The sequence below is a fragment of the Lentinula edodes genome, assembly GCF_021015755.1.
Source record: "Lentinula edodes strain Le(Bin) 0899 ss11 chromosome Unknown C8R40scaffold_6, whole genome shotgun sequence".
Classification (NCBI taxonomy): domain Eukaryota; kingdom Fungi; phylum Basidiomycota; class Agaricomycetes; order Agaricales; family Omphalotaceae; genus Lentinula; species Lentinula edodes.
The window spans coordinates 1,003,786-1,019,546 of NW_025764312.1; the positions used below are offsets into that span (position 1 = coordinate 1,003,786).

At 46.3% G+C, this 15,761-nt stretch overlaps 6 protein-coding genes across 6 annotated transcripts; 3 read left to right on the top strand and 3 right to left on the bottom strand.

Annotated features, from left to right (window-relative positions):
- The first annotated feature begins 5 nt into the window (after window positions 1–5).
- On the top strand, window positions 6–1,921 carry C8R40DRAFT_1246902 (PCI domain-containing protein). The gene is made up of 5 exons (XM_046233640.1): window positions 6–302; window positions 358–697; window positions 752–1,164; window positions 1,222–1,607; window positions 1,662–1,921. The coding sequence occupies exons 1-5, from the start codon at window positions 59–61 to the stop codon at window positions 1,794–1,796; spliced, it is 1,518 nt and encodes a 505-aa protein (XP_046089834.1). The 5' UTR covers window positions 6–58; the 3' UTR covers window positions 1,797–1,921.
- Window positions 1,922–2,061: 140 nt separating this feature from the next.
- C8R40DRAFT_1037916 (WD40-repeat-containing domain protein) lies at window positions 2,062–4,323 on the top strand (the record flags this gene model as incomplete). Its single annotated transcript, XM_046223709.1, has 7 exons — window positions 2,062–2,316; window positions 2,372–2,440; window positions 2,490–2,594; window positions 2,659–3,010; window positions 3,071–3,191; window positions 3,245–3,396; window positions 3,458–4,323. The coding sequence occupies 7 exons, from the start codon at window positions 2,062–2,064 to the stop codon at window positions 4,321–4,323; spliced, it is 1,920 nt and encodes a 639-aa protein (XP_046089835.1).
- A 246-nt stretch (window positions 4,324–4,569) lies between these two features.
- Window positions 4,570–7,340, bottom strand: C8R40DRAFT_786655 (uncharacterized protein). The gene is made up of 12 exons (XM_046236213.1): window positions 7,070–7,340; window positions 6,958–7,011; window positions 6,829–6,904; window positions 6,494–6,779; window positions 6,332–6,445; window positions 6,191–6,274; window positions 6,100–6,135; window positions 6,026–6,046; window positions 5,723–5,976; window positions 5,468–5,662; window positions 5,322–5,413; window positions 4,570–5,251 (listed from the first exon to the last, which is right to left on the bottom strand). Exons 1-12 carry the CDS (start codon window positions 7,207–7,209, stop codon window positions 4,816–4,818), a joined length of 1,788 nt encoding a protein of 595 aa, XP_046089836.1. The 5' UTR covers window positions 7,210–7,340; the 3' UTR covers window positions 4,570–4,815.
- Window positions 7,341–8,274: 934 nt separating this feature from the next.
- On the bottom strand, window positions 8,275–11,014 carry C8R40DRAFT_1091012 (uncharacterized protein). The gene is made up of 14 exons (XM_046227496.1): window positions 10,240–11,014; window positions 10,164–10,188; window positions 10,069–10,108; window positions 9,800–10,018; window positions 9,656–9,752; window positions 9,565–9,603; window positions 9,440–9,511; window positions 9,256–9,379; window positions 9,126–9,202; window positions 9,038–9,067; window positions 8,848–8,986; window positions 8,651–8,796; window positions 8,549–8,593; window positions 8,275–8,488 (listed from the first exon to the last, which is right to left on the bottom strand). The coding sequence occupies exons 1-14, from the start codon at window positions 10,964–10,966 to the stop codon at window positions 8,433–8,435; spliced, it is 1,836 nt and encodes a 611-aa protein (XP_046089837.1). The 5' UTR covers window positions 10,967–11,014; the 3' UTR covers window positions 8,275–8,432.
- Window positions 11,015–11,429: 415 nt separating this feature from the next.
- C8R40DRAFT_1091016 (uncharacterized protein) lies at window positions 11,430–13,765 on the bottom strand. The gene is made up of 10 exons (XM_046227497.1): window positions 13,564–13,765; window positions 13,462–13,509; window positions 13,076–13,407; window positions 12,904–13,020; window positions 12,721–12,840; window positions 12,647–12,667; window positions 12,348–12,595; window positions 12,266–12,282; window positions 12,067–12,214; window positions 11,430–12,014 (listed from the first exon to the last, which is right to left on the bottom strand). Exons 1-10 carry the CDS (start codon window positions 13,674–13,676, stop codon window positions 11,736–11,738), a joined length of 1,443 nt encoding a protein of 480 aa, XP_046089838.1. The 5' UTR covers window positions 13,677–13,765; the 3' UTR covers window positions 11,430–11,735.
- A 321-nt stretch (window positions 13,766–14,086) lies between these two features.
- C8R40DRAFT_787003 (uncharacterized protein) lies at window positions 14,087–14,969 on the top strand. The gene is made up of 5 exons (XM_046236214.1): window positions 14,087–14,240; window positions 14,292–14,334; window positions 14,398–14,529; window positions 14,593–14,673; window positions 14,730–14,969. The coding sequence occupies exons 1-5, from the start codon at window positions 14,212–14,214 to the stop codon at window positions 14,832–14,834; spliced, it is 390 nt and encodes a 129-aa protein (XP_046089839.1). The 5' UTR covers window positions 14,087–14,211; the 3' UTR covers window positions 14,835–14,969.
- The last annotated feature ends 792 nt before the right edge of the window (window positions 14,970–15,761 follow it).

A 15,761-nucleotide genomic window follows, 5' to 3' on the forward strand; every position in this document is an offset into this window, starting at 1 on the left:
CGCGTCTCATGTATAAACCTTCAGTTTCTCTGTCAGATCTCCAACATCCAACGTCGAAATGAAATCCACAGACAAGGACGAGAAGAAAGACGAGAAGAAGCAGGAAAATAAAGAGGAGGAAGTGAAGAAGGAGCCTCCCACACCGTTGGCTGAGATCAAGAGCAACTTTGTGCTCATCGACAGGGCTGTTTCGACATTGGAGCCTAGGTTCACTCATAGGGTGCTTAGAACACTGACGACACTGGTGAAGAGATTAGATGAAACGATCATCCGTAATGCTATAGAGGAAGCATACCCCAAAGGTACATTTTCGGTTATTGAATCCAAGTAAGTGCAGGATATACCATTTCCCCGTAGAATCGACAACAAAATCCACCCTTGTCTCGTGGCTTCCTACAACGTCTGAAGATGTCGAAATGCAAGTCGATTCTGCCCCCACTTCCGCGACAACCGCCAAACCCGCCGCACCAGTAACCCCCGAGCCTGTTCCAGAAGTCGACATTTACCTGCGTCTGCTTATCATCAATCAGCTGCTCAAGTCAACGGAAGGCGTTTCGAAAGCGAAGGAACTTTCGGTCGAGACGGTCAAGAAGATGCAAGCTCTAAATCGCAGAAGCCTGGACTCTATCGCCGCCAAGGTCTGGTTTGCTGTTGAACGCGCTTTTGAGTTAGCTGGTGATATATCAGAGGCTCGTCCGTGAGTAATTATCAGAGATGATACTACTCTCAACTGATATCTTTTATCCCTTAGAATGTTCTTGGCCGCACAACGAACTGCAGCCCTCAGACACGACGATGATACCCAAGCTTCTTTGATCAACCGTCTGCTTCGCTCATACTTAGCTTACAGTTTGTACGATCAAGCTGACAAGTTAGTATCTAAAACGACGTTCCCCGTATCCGCTGGTAATCCACAATATGCGCGGTACCACTATTACCTTGGCCGGATAAAGACCGTGCAGCTCAACTACAGCGATGCCCATACGAATCTGCAACAAGCCATCCGTCGCGCTCCTCCAGCAACTGTAGCACCTGGCTTTTACCAAGCTGTACACAAGCTTTTTGTGGTCGTAGAATTGTTGATGGGTGATATTCCAGATCGGAGTATCTTTAGACATCCTGTATTGGAGAAACCGCTGAAGGGATATTTCGAGATTGTGAAAGGTGCGGAGTTATCTCGACCGTCCGCATCTCATATGTTGACCTTTTTTCCCTTTCCAGCTGTCCGTACAGGTTCCCTTTCACAATTCCAACAAACAGTTCTCAAACATGCTGCCCTATTCCAAGCCGACAAAACACACACTCTGATCACTCGACTACGACAAAACGTGATCAAAACCGGTATTCGTCGACTTTCGCTCTCGTACTCGCTCATCTCACTTAAAGATATCTGCGTAAAACTGCACCTGGATTCGGAGGAAGACGCCGAGTACATTGTCGGAAAATCCATCCGCGATGGTGTCATTGACGGTCGGTTGGTCCATGAGAAAGGGTGGATGGCTTGTGGTGGTGCCGGTGGTGTCAAGAGAGGGTACGGTGCCGATGTTGCAGAGACATTTTCCAGGCGAATTGGTTATTGTTTAGAACTACACAACCAGAGTGTCAAGGTGGGCTTCCGGGTAGTATTGTATCGTCAATTTGTTGCTGATCATAATCCGTAGGCTATGCGTTATCCTCTAAATGCTCACCGAAAAGAACTTGCGGACGCGGAAGGAGCACGGGAACGAGAGAAAGAGTTGGCAAAGGAAATCCAGGAGGGTGATCTGGATGATGAAGACCTTGGTGGCGAATTTTGAATATCAAATGAGTCGTATCAGAATGCAGTTGGCATTCATTATAATTGTATAAGAGGAGTAGAGACTGTAGAGTCGACAGTGGTCAAAGCTGTTCCGCTGATCCTAAACTGGAAGGGTGTGAACTTTGACGCGCCTTCCTTTTTAATCCACCATCCCAGTCAGATCCCAGTATTCCACATTCCCCAGTCGAATTTCATTTTTTGCGATTTTTTGTCTGTTCTTACAAATGATACTGTGAATACCTGAAACCTTATCATACCATAATATGCCGAAAACAGAGCTACAGTCGTTGCCTATCTTGTTACCGACAAAAGTACTCCCACAAGAACACTCAATACCGCACATTGAATGGACTCCGAAGAAATATCTGGATCCACCTCAGCCTCCGCCTGTAGATGATGCTAGGGCGCAAGAGCAGGAACTCGCTCATGCGAGGCAGTTCATGGACGGAAAGCTTGTTAAAAAAACGAGGCCGAGGCGGACTGTGGACTTTAATGGTGGGATGGGTAGATGGGCTATGGTTCGTGCTTCGGTTCGGTCAAGCCATTCGCTGTAAACACTAATTCTCTTGTTAGCTACGGAAACTGCGTCCAAATCCACTATATACCCATCAGATGAGACCTTGTCCTCCTTCAATCATTAATGTACGTACATCACCGTTCGTTTTTCTGCTGTAATCCAACATGAATCCAGCTTTTACCCCCAAAAGCATATCCAGAAAATGCTTCAACCTCCTTGTGTACGAAATTTGTTCATACTTCGACGAACAAAATACGGTGTCCAGTGAATGTCGTCACAGTATGTCTGAATCGTACCGTCTGACTTTCTCTACGTTTTGCTCACAAATCTGCGCCTCAAATAGTGGACCCCAGAAGGCCGAAGAATCCTCACTGGCTCAACTTCTGGCGAATTCACACTGTGGAATGGGCTAACGTTTAACTTTGAGACGATTCTCCAAGCGCACGATACAGCTATTTGTACGCTTGCATTTACTCATTCAGGCGCGTATCTCGCGTCTGCGGACAAGACAGGCGTCATCAAGTACTTCGAGCCCAACATGAACAACCTTACTGCCTGGCAGGGCTCCAATTCGCGAGAAGCTATCAGAGGGATTAGTTTCAGTCCAGATGACCGAAGATTTGCGACTGCAAGTGATGATTCGAGTGTTAGAATTTGGTCATTCCAGGAGAGCAGGGTAGAAAGTGTATTGACAGGTGTGCTCTTCCTACCTATTGGAAGAATCTTCTCGAGATTTATACCGTTAACCGCTCCAGGTCACGGATGGGACGTAAAATGTGTACAATGGCATCCAAGTAAAGGCCTTCTTGTCTCAGGAAGTAAAGACAATCAAATCAAATTTTGGGATCCTCGAACGGGCACCGTTCTGAGCACTCTGTACGGTTACCTTCGCTCTTATGTAAGGTCTCGTCGTTGATGTTGGCTTTCAGTCACCAACATAAAAACACCATCCAAGCATTGGCATGGTCTCCTAACGGTAACCTTGTAGCCAGCGCTTCTCGTGACCAAACAGTTCGTGTATTCGACATCCGGGCGATGAAAGAGTACCGGGTACTCAAGGGTCACAAAAAAGAGGTGTGCTGTGAGTTTGCACATCTCCCATCGAGTCGTGATCATATGTCTAATATTTTATTTCACACTAGCTGTTGCGTGGCATCCAGTACATCCAATCCTCGTATCTGGTGGTTCAGAAGGTTCTATCATTCATTGGGACCTCTCCTCCGAAGAATCCTCTTCCTCGACACCATTTATCCCACCTCCTACTGCAAAATCCAAGCTCTCCGACCTCCCTGCTCATCTGACACTTCCACCGACACCTACAGCATTACCTCGCGCCACCCTTGCTGAAGCGCATGATTCCAACGTCTGGTCTCTCGCTTTTCACCCTCTGGGGCATCTGCTCGTCTCCGCCTCCAACGACCACACAACCAGGTTCTGGTCCAGAGAACGTCCTGGAGATAGTGATGCAGTGTTTAGCGCTTTCGGAGAGAAACCTCCCGCTGCTGTAGATGGCGCAGATGGAGGTTGGGAGGATGAAGATATGGCAGTGCCTGGGTTTGGTGGGGCCGGAACAGCAGGCGGTTGGGACGACGGGTACGAAGGGGGAATCAACGACAATGGTGGAACAGGCGCATCGTATAGCAATGGCAATTTGTCTAACCAAAATGGGTATGACAGTGGCGACAGAGGTTTCGCTGGTGGCTATAGTGGATCCGGTGGAGATGATGACTACAGTATCCCAGGAATTGGGGATTCTGGCTTCGGTTCTGCAAGTGGCACAAATTCCATTCGTGTGAATGGCCCTTTACCACCTCAAGAAGAGGCAATATATGGATCGGGTACGGGCGCAGGTCCAGGCTCAGATGAATGGTACAGTGGAGGCGGGGAAAGGGAGAGAAGTGGCGGTGGGGACAGAGGGTATGATACCTGGAGTCGAGGTGGTGGAGCCCGGGACGGTGGAGGAGGAGGAAGTAGACAAAGATGGGGTGGAAGACGGACAAGATATTGAAGCCCGGCAATGTAGATTGAGAGATGGGATTGTCAAATAATTGTATCATGGTACGCGAATATAAGAACCCTCAAATATCAATGCTGCTAGCGATTATTTGCTTTCATTTGTACTGCCAGTGTGAGAGCAGTTGCTTGAGTATCTCATGCCCTGATGCTAATATGTATTGTAAGCAGAAACAATCATCGACTGCAATTCTCTCCAGCCTTTATACGGAGAGCCGTTAGGCACAAGCCCCCGAATAAATGACGACATTAAGTGAAAATGGACGTAGAGAACGGGGGAAGAAGATTTGTAGTCTTCTCTGTTCTTAATATCCACAGCGCTTACAGCACCAAAAGGCCCAGAGCAATTCTTCGTCATCGGGGGGAGGAAGGAAGTTGAAAGAAGGAAAGGAAGGGGGGATTACTCATAGATACACAGAGTCCCATAAGCAGATACACAAGTGAACTACATAGCAGGTACACATAAAAATAAATTGAAGATTGGATGTTATACTTCCACAGCAGTTGCTTGAGTGTCACTAGTATTTTTCCTGTCGGTTCCGCTGAAAAGAGACGATTTTCTCCACAACTCGACTACCGTCCCCATTGAACCCTTCCGAACATTTTGCAACTCGATTGGTCGCTGCTCTGCTTCTTGGACCGCTGTCGGTCGGGTATGTAAAAACTGCCAACCTTGCTTCACCATTATGACAGCTCCGTCGATGAGCCACCACAGGCCAAACAACAGGTAGGACAATAGCTCATGGACGTACGACCAGAATGATGGTTGATCGTTTGAACGGCGATCCCATGAGGCGAGGGCTGTGACACACCAAAAAACGAGGATGGCGACGACAAACCACGAACTGCTCATGATGGATAGGACTAGAGCATCAGAGTTGCTATAGCACATAAAGGAGAAGGCGACAAGGAAACAAAGCACACTGTTGACAGGGACCGTGATAGAATCAGTATACACAAAGGCGACTATGAAAGGTGGCTGCGCGTACGTACCCCCATAGTAACAGGGCGTATGGCACACTGTATAGGATAGCAAGTGACGCTACTCCAAGCCGATTGCGCTCCCATGAGTTGAGAAATTTCGCCTGATTATCAATGATTAGGTTTTGGCCGCATGTCTGATTAGATGTGAAACGTACAGCATCTTCAGCAGTGTCTTTGGCTTTAGCTCTATGCTTGCGCGCAAGTACGAGGCCAAGGATGATGCTCCCAAAACTGGCAACAATAGACAAAAAACTTGCGATCTGAGCTGGCGAACGACCAGGTGAGTCGCTTGAATTGTCTATGGATTGAATAGCCAGGAATGCAACATTCGCATTCAGGAGCACAGTATTCTAGTAGAAAAAATGAGAGATGGGTTTTGAGTATCGCAACGGACCTGAAGGAAGACACACGAAGAGGATGAGTTGCTGCCATTCTTCGTTCATCTTTCCAACGAAATCGGCCCATGCAGCTTCGTGAACAAGGCCATCCACCCACAGATTTGACAGTATTCCATAATACAAATCTGGTACCGAAAATAGGGCGGGAGACAAACTTCTCATCCACCAAGGACGACGGTGGTGATGGTGGGCCTTATAATGGACCGACTGATCGCGATCAAGCCGAGCACCGGGTTCGCCGTAAAAGTGAAGAAATCGTAATCGCGCTTGGGGAGTGTGTCACGACGTGATTCAAAGATTCAAAGTCGTACTCACTGAATATGTACATTATGCGGCCTGCAGATTACATGAGTATCTTGCGTACTCGGTGGATACATGAAGATACGTACTATATGCAGAGACACCACCACCAGTAGCAGGGTTCTCTGATAGAACAGAGATAAGAGATTGAGATATTGTGAGCAGATCCAGCTAGCTCACTGCGTATATTATTCAGGAGGAGCATCATATCTTTCAAATCGGATATATTATATGGGACAGTACTAGTAGAAGAGGTGATTGTATCTGTGAAGAAAGCAAGTTGACGACAGGCTCCGTGATGAGAGAGGATTAAGAACCGACCACCGATACAGTGCAAAAGAATATCACGCAATTCATCCACCGCCTCAACGCTGAGATTGTAGGAGTGTGGATACAGATGACAATGATACCAGTATAGTGAGGCAACAGCGTGTTCTATAGAAATGCGTAAGGTCAAGCATTGAGCTAGGGAAAAGATCTTACCGATATGGGTTGAGGAAGTCACTCCTTTTACTTCCCACCAAACAGAGAAAGAATCGGCATCGACGGTATCCAACCAAAAGACAGAGCGAGTGGCGTGATTCGCAATGTAATATTCACAAGTATATTTATCTGTCCTGCCTTCGTCTATCCGTAGGTTGAGAACGGTGTTCGCCCGCGATGATAATTGAATACCACGAGAACGTATAAAATCGTCGAAGTCGCTTATGCAGACCATGATACGATCCTTGGTAAGACTATCCATGATATTAGCATCTGTGTAGTACCTCTTCGCACAGTCAATCAATAGTGATACAAAATAGTTTAGTGAGACTCACCCCGTTTTGATAGACGTAGTAACAAGCGCCCTCCGGATGAATCATCTTTTCCCATCCCATTGGGATTGCTTTTCCGCTGTCACCTCCAACATGAGAAGAATAAGATTATCCACACTTTGGTCGGCGTACAGTTCAAAGGACGTTGTCATTGGTTCAAGGATATAAGTTGCACTTTCATCTGGACTGAAAGATATTGTCGTGTCATGGTTAGACTTGAGGACTCAGGGAAGAAGCATCTCACACATAAATTGACCGTTCATATCGAGGATGATTTTCGGGTGGTATGGGGTGAAATCTCTCATGTACTTCTGAAAGTCGTTTCAGCTCGCTAGTTTCAGATATTGTGAACGGAACTTCTTCCTGGATGGGGGACGTTTGCATGGGGACTGTATCAAATCCGGCCTCGTCAGGACCCCGATCGATGGTGATACTAGGAAGTGAAATTTCAGACCCAGAACCATGCCTACTTGTATAAGGACTGATAGGTCGAGATACAGATAATTGACCATGGAAACTAGTAGGACGGGAGCCTCCATAAGCACTATTAGGTCGTGAAGATAGGCGCGGAGCCGACCCACTGAGATGAGCGTGTTGTCCAGAAATTGCCGGAATATCTATGTGAGGATTCGAGCGACTCCTGGGATCCAAATGTCTCGTTTGATGGGGATGAGAAATACCCAGCGACCGCCGGTAAGACCGTTGTGTATTCACGTCGGTGTGCACAGAAGAAGCACTGACATCCTGCGATGACACTGAGGCATTGGTACCGCTGAATGGGTAAGGGTATAAGGTATCCTTGGCAGGCGTACGGCTAGCACATATCGTGGCAGAGATTGCGGGTATGGATGAAGGAGGTGGTTCACTGGCAACATTCTTTTCATCAAAGTCAGGGCGCGCGCTGAGCTTTCTCTTCTTCAAAGTCCGTTTTCTGCCCTGGCGCACAAGGAATGTGTAAAGAGCAAGGACGGATCTAAGAGCCAATTGCGCTGGTTGACTGTTATAGAGTTTCCGGAAGAGCTGGATGATTCTCTGGAGGAGGTTCATGGAGGTTTAGGGCTGAGCGTCGAGTTTTGAACATCAGTCTGATCGCAGAAAAATGCATGATGGCGCACGTCCACAAGGTACTCTGCTACTGTAAATGGAAAACACGAGGCGGATGTTCCCACAGCTACAGCGCCATCCTATACATTTACACTGCGAGGCAAAAATGTGCGTTTATGACGGGCAAATATTCTGAAGGGATTGAGCCTAGGCTAGGGTGAAATCATGAAGTTCCCTCTCAAACGCTGCAAGAAAAATCCCACATTCGTGCTTGGGATTCAATTTGACAAACATGGCATTGTGCCCTATTGTACCCTTTTCTCTGCGTAGATGCCAAGAGGAAATCGACTCATCCTTGCGATATGTCTTACCAAACATCGTTATAATCGTAATAGACTTTCCACATTTTAAACAGAAAAGTTTGAGCAAAGTAGTATGATAGACTGAGTAAGGTAATATGATAGGTTTGAGGTATGATACATGAAATCAGAGATAGTTCAGTATTATCGATGTCATGGCCTAATACCTCTACTGATAAGCTCTGATTCTAACCAATGGCTTCACTATCCGACTCGAGAGTAACGAGGACCAAATTTCTTCTCTTCCATTGCCTTGATCTCTGCGGGGGAAGACAATCAGCATCCACAAATATACTCATAGGGCGAGGGGGGGAACTTACGAAGGGCGAGATGTTTTGAATGGAACCGATCCATAGCCAAATTCCCTATCCTCCATATGAGTACGCTGACTGGATAGAGGATGAAAATGAAAATCATCATACCCATGGCATACCATAGGCCGGGAATACCCATATCTTTCCATGATCCACGAATCTCTCCCTCGTCGGTAAGACCCCACACGGGACTGCATTTGGTCGCAACATCGTCGCCACAAATTTTGCGAATGAGATTGCGTGCATCTCCAAATCTAGAAAGGTACGTTCAAATAAATATACAGAGCAGACTAGACATAACTCACCCAGTTGCAAAGATTACAACATCTGCAGGGATCTCACTATCATCTTTAAACTTGAGCCCCGTTTCTGTGAACGACTGCAACAAACTATCGTTCTTCAATTTAATCTTTCCATCTATGATCATTTGGCTAGCCCCGACATCTATCAAGGCCGTTATATTGTTTTATGCGGCACAAAAGAATTTCCGCGAACCTAGATAATAGCCTGAAGCCTTGCTCCAAGCTTCAAGCTCATTCAATTAGGCGATTTCTTCGAAGGAGATGGAAAACTTGCGACTCACCTAACATTCCGAACCCTGTACCATTTATACCTGTGTTCAACTTGAAACCACGTTTGCGGAGACCGTCGAGGATTTCCCTACACGAAGCTCGTCTCTTCAGAAAAACATTGTGGAGAAATAGAAAACACACTTGTCTTTCTCCGCAATTGCTTCAGTCGCTCGCTGCGCGAACCCGTTCATCATAAAGCCCAAAGGGAATGACGCATTGACTCTGTCAGCAAGATCTGTAGGCAAAGCACCTTCAGAATAGAGATCTGAAGGACATCGTGAGCGACTTTACTAAGTGGCTAATCAGAATATAATGAGCGACGTACTCGAGAAAAGAACCTCCCATCCAGCTTTTGTGCTCATGATGTATGTGGAACTGCGTTGGTACATCGTAACATCTGAAGGGCACGCATGAAGGACAGTGCTTGGGTATCGATCATATATAACTTACCAATTCCGTTGAGGTAGTAATCAGAGGCAATGTCATGGCCTGAATTGGCATAAGTGTGGTTCGTCACCAACAGTTACTCATTCAACTATACCAGATGTGCACGCCCCGATGACCACGACTCGCTTTCCTAAATGATCGGAAGCCAAATTATGTTGGCTCGAATGAAGGATTTGGCCTTTGAAAGAATCCTTGAACCTGATATCAGCAACTTAAACTCGGTAAGAATAGGCCTTACCATGCCAGGATATGAAGGGACATTCGGCTGGTTGCCGTTGAGGCCAGTGGCAAAGATGAGATGTTTAATGCCCTTGAAGTTATGATCCCTTCCATCAGAAAAGTGTACAGTAACAGCCCAACTGTCATTGGCTTCGTCCCGGTCAGCTTTCGTAACTTCACATGAGGTCCAAACGTTGAGTTCCATTGCCTCGGCGTAGTATTCCAACCACCCAGCAAGCTTGTGAAATCAGTGATAAGAGGGACTCTTGAGACATAAGTAGGACATACTTTTGCAGCAGGTGAATATGCTGGCCAGTTAGGTGGAAAGCTGATTGGAGATATTTCAGAACGAGGGTGCATTTCCTGAGCAACTAATTGCGTACGGAAGGTATGGCATGTGGTCATACCCTAAAACAAAACATGAGAGCAACATTAGTCCATTATGAACGAAGGACTTACAGACAGGATCGTGAAGGCACAATGCCTTATACCGATTACGCCAGCTGTCTCCGATTCGGGCGTTCTTTTCCACTACCAAGGCTGACACATCAAGCATCTTCAGTCTAGCGGCGATTTCCATACCACCTTGACCACCTCCTATGATCAAAGCAGTAGGTTCCTTGTCCTCAAATGCAGTTTCACGCCGTCTCAAAGCCTCCCACAATCCATGATTCGGCTCTAGATTGCGTAAAGAGCCGACTTTCTCTGGAAATCCCTTCAAATCTTCGAGATTAGTGAAAATGCAGTTCGCCTTCCAGCTACCGTCGATTTGAGGAACTAGACGTCCAATACCAGATGCGATCCCTGTATCTCCAACTTCGAAGTCGAACATGAATGATATCCATATGAGATCAGGATAAGGTTGTTGGACCCCAAGCAATTCGTCACGGAGTTTGAATGCCTTTGGTTGAGAAATCGATAAACGATCTTTAAGAAACTGTTTGATGTTGTTGGTACCGATGAAGGTACGGAAGTCCCAGGTAAAGGCTAAGATATCGCGCCAGTACGATTCATTGTTGAATAAGCCGAGCGTCCCTTCGACATCGTTGTCCTTTAAGCACGTTGCAAACTGGTTGAACCAATCTGAGGCAATCGCTTTCGCGTCAATATGATCGCTTGGTGATATAGACGACACTCCTAGATGGTCCAGAGTAGGCAAAGGAAATCCTTCAAGGTTCAGAGTCATTTTAATGGGAGAAAAATGATAATTGGAGATGTCATTCACGATACTTTTTATAAATCAAGGGCAGGGGCAAGTAGTGGTCAGCTGGCTCAAGGAGCTAGCGAACCCTCGGCAATGACCTGGTCTCTTGCCAGTGAAGGATCTAGGGTGCAGCGGCGTGCAACTTTTAAACTTGTCATTTTGCAAGAGTAGGGACCTTCGACCTCCTTCGATGCGTTATGGTTGAAAACGGATGCGAGTAGGAATCGAAAACATCGAGAAAGTTACCGGAACTTGCCGAGCTGGTAGGTTGGATCCGAGAGTGGTGTGTCGAAGCAACGACCAACAGGAGCACTTATTTACTCTATGCACTGGGTGAAGTACATATAGCTGAAATGTAGAGAACATAGACAAACGATAAACCCAGGAGATGCTCGAAACGGCCAATTTATCAGGACCCCGGAAGCTCCTAATTAGCGCACTTTAGGGCCCGATTTCACAATTAGTTTCTCGAGGCTGAAACGCTGATGCATAATGTCTCGTCTGAGATATATACACAACAATCCATCTTACACTCATTCCCCTTGTTTGGATATACGTGCCTGTCTATGATACAATACTGTAAGAGAAACGACCAGTACATTGTAGATACAACGGCTAAAATTACAGACGGTTACTTTGAAGACTCCTCATAGAAAACGAGAAAAACCCACTATCCAATCACATTGACAAAATATTGTCCAAATTTCCAGAAGGAACAGTACTTCCAAATAAAAAGATAGTTTATGATCCTTCAAACCATATCATGTTCGAGTTTTTCCCTTCGAAGAGCTTGCGGGATGAAATTCAGTGAGCTTTCCGAGGTGGTTTGCAAGAACCAAATCAATACGACGGCCACAAACAGCCCAGAACCAACAGCACAACATGTTCCAACCATGCCGCTGAGGACCACCATAGCATTGAGGGCAAGGAAGATGAGAGCCCATAGCTGGAGAGAACTTGGTATTGCATATGACAAGGCTACGAATTGGAAACCGTATTTCGTTGAATAGAGAGCGGTGAGATGCTCATGCTGAAATGATTCAGTCAGTGAGTGGAGGAGTGTAAAAATGAGTCCAGCTTACAACATCGTGCGCACAAGCATCGTCAGTTTCCAGTCGATCATAACGATGTACCAATACCACCGAAGTGAACAAACTCGTGCAAGCGAGGGAAGCAGAGGCGATGGCCAACAGGGGCTCGCATGGGACAAAGAACAGGAATCCATGAAGCCTGTTGTATAGCTGTAAGTAATGAAACAAGTTGCTATTTGGTAAAGCGCACATTATGATCGCAAACGCCTGAAAGAAAGGAGACGAGATTCCGATAAGTACTTATCATCGGAGACACGCTGATGACTGCTCACACTCCAGAAGGATCTTCTCCAGCCTTGTAGACACCGCCTAATGAAAGGCTGCCATTGACTAAAGTACACCAATCGGTCGACGAACAGGTCGTTGAGTTTAGCCAGATATGCATCGGACATGGTGAACGTAATGAATCGTGCTACAGCTGAGATCCGGCTTGAGGATTGGGGAGGATCATATAAGATAGCTTGATCTCGGCCAAGCCGACTGGTCTCCTGCCCATAGTGTGTTACGAATCTGTTGTCACCTGAGTTCAAAATCAGAAAAGACGTCAAAATCAAACAGCCGAATGGCTCACAAACTTGTCTCCAAAGCCTTGCTGTAAAAGCGCAGATCAGTAAGGCAAGGTGTAAGGTTATCCGAAGAACTTACCGATGACACAAACTTGATGTCCATCGGCGGTATTCTCTCGAGCTAATTTGAGGATTTTAATGAACTGAGCACATTCCTTCTGAGTGTAGAAGAAAGTGGATGTTTGCGATGTCATTTGATCTAAAACAAACGGGAAAACGCGTCTAAAGGTGTAATCGGTGAACCAAATCTCAAAGGGCATACCTGTCAAGCCGTGTGACAGCACGCATAGAAGATCCTCCACGACTTTGACAGGAAGGCCACCAAGATGCATGGGAAAGTGCTCGATGTGCGTCCAATAGAGGTATTCAAGGTAAAGACCTTGCAAAAGGGGACATCAGATTTCATCACATTGAGTGGAAGAGAAAAAACTCACTGAGATGAGATGGAGATACAACATCTGGAATTCCCAAGTCCTCACTCTGTATTGAGTCCAACCAGAATTGAGATCGTGATGCATGGTCGATGAAGTAGTACGCGCAACCGGTTTCTTCAATCAGGATGAAGAGCTCGATGGTCGGCAAGATCGGGATATTCTTTTCTTCGAGAATGGCTTCTATGAGTTTGACCCAGAAAAGTACGTTGTCCAGGATCTCCGGAGTATAGATATGCGCGTCTGTCGTGACCCGAAGGGCCGAGTTCCGATGAAAATAAAGTTGACCTTCAGGATGAATGTGTGCAGTCCATTGAGGCGGTAGGTAATGTGGTCTATCAATGATGGTTAGTGAATTCGACAAAGAACTGGAGGGCAGGGTAACATACATTGGGTTTTGGAAGCCGGGAACAAGAACCACACTACGGGGAGTTGCACTGAAAAGTTGTAAGGCGGGAATATCAAAAAAAATCTGCCAAATTGACGCTCACTATGTGCATTTTTCATAACGTCCTGTGGCCAGAGCAGTTATAGGGCGAAGATTTACCCGTGGACTGTCATCATGGTGGCCGATGGCCTTTTCAGAAAGCGCAAGTCCGTCCATGGTTTTGCAAAAGAGTACGTGGTAAATCCGGGAGGATACAACTAGTTTAGTTGTAGGTTTGTTGTTAAAATATGCAAGAGAGTACGTGGTAAATCCGGGAGTTTAGCTGTAGTTTGCTGTTAATATATGACCATGTGGCACAGCTTCTGCCTGACATGGCACCCATTGTGATTGAGCCCGCCGGTAACCGTGTGCCACTACATATACAAGCGGTACAAGCAATGCCATAATTTCGATAGTACAGCGCTTGAAGTAACATTTGAAGATGGAGACAATCAGAGAAAATTGAGAAGATAGTTGTGGGCTATCTATATCAGTCGCCGTCTGGAACGAACGATATTACAGACTGATTGTAAAGTTACATGCCAAATTTTAGGCGCTCACATAAGCGCCTTTGAATTTTGTATATTCGGCGAAGCGAAGCCTCCGAGCCGCAGGCAGTTCTGGGCAATGTCTAAAGCTGTCTAAAGGCTGTTTGCATAGAGGGTTTATCTGGTTGGTACATAACACGGAGGTCTTTTCTTAACTCACGCTCATGACGACAGCCTCAGACGTTTCTAAGAAGTATGACAACGCGTTATTCATGCCATTACTCAGACTAACTCAAATGCTCAGAGAGAATCCCTCATTATTGGATGATACTGCGGAGGAGCTGAAGGCCGGATCCAATGCTTATACCCTCGAAAGTACCGCAAATGATGACTCAACTCCCGTGCAGAAGGAACCTGGTACAAAAACACAGGTAGCAGTCGAAGGTCAGCGATCTGGGGCAGATATTAGTGAGGGTCCGGATAAGAAGGAGGAAATAGGAACAGAAGTGGACGAGAAGGATTGGGACGATGATATAAAACCTGTGCGACCTGAGTTAGTCTTTCGCGAATCGATAATTCATCTTGTATTCTGACTGTTCATTTAGACAACAACCTCGCGGACGTGTCAAACCTCCTGTCTCAGGTCCTTCCAAACCAAAACCCAAGTAAATTCTACGGCGCTACCCGTTCGTTGGTTTTTTTTGTATGACCAAGGCGTTCATAAATTTTATGTGTATCTCAGCTGCAGGTTTCGATTACCTCGTATAATATAGTATTTTCACCGAGTAATTTCTATTATCCTCATAAAGCAAGGATCAACAGATGCAGGTTGCTGAGCGCTCACTAACTATTTTCTTGCACACCTTTAAGTGTGGCATTTATGTATGACAAATGGATCGATGAAATCAGGCAGCTTGACTATGAGGCGTTTTCGTGGAAGAGCTGGAAGCAGGACTCTGGTATTGCGACTCTGGGCCGCAATCGGCATTGAATTCAAACTGTCCAGTGAGCCCTCGTCCCAAAGTTAGAGGAGGTCCGAGGATAGTCTAAATTGAATAACCTTTAATGCATTCGGCGAGATAACCTGGAGATAACCATCGATAATCGATGTCGTCTTTACAACCCTGATTCCGAGTAAGCGGCGTAGCAAGTTCCATCTCGCATCTTCCAGTCTGAACAGCATCGACGTAAAGTCGGCCCAAATGAGGAGTTGAGATTTTGCAACTTGACGCCTCGACTCAAATAAACTTGGCGTAGAGCAACAAACTGACAATGTGTATAGACCCGGGCCCGGTGTAGAGCTACAGAGATTCTGGATACAGCTTTTGAAATAGCACGAAGATCTCCAAATTCCAGGGCTCTCAGTCTCATTTTGACGGACCAACCCAGAAGGTTAACGATTTAGAAGATGCATGGACGATGCTGTTGAATCGGAAGGTTTCAGCTGCTTCAAGAATGCGGACCTATGCCGACCCGGAGTCAATGGAGGATTCCGCGTAGCATGAGGTAACGTACTCTTGGGAGATCCTATTCTCCATCGTGGTTATTGCAGCTCCAAGGAGAATGGACATGCATAGATTATGATGAAATTAGATCGAAGGGGGTCGTGAAGGCGTATGAATCCGAGAGGTAATGAGCTGGCCCAGGGAGCGCTACATGTTAGCGCAGGAAGCCATAAGTTTGCACGTATCGTATATGGACGTAAGATCTCCAATCTTGAACGTGCAAACGGCTCTTACGAGGGCTCAGCATCGCAGGAGGGCATACTAATCAT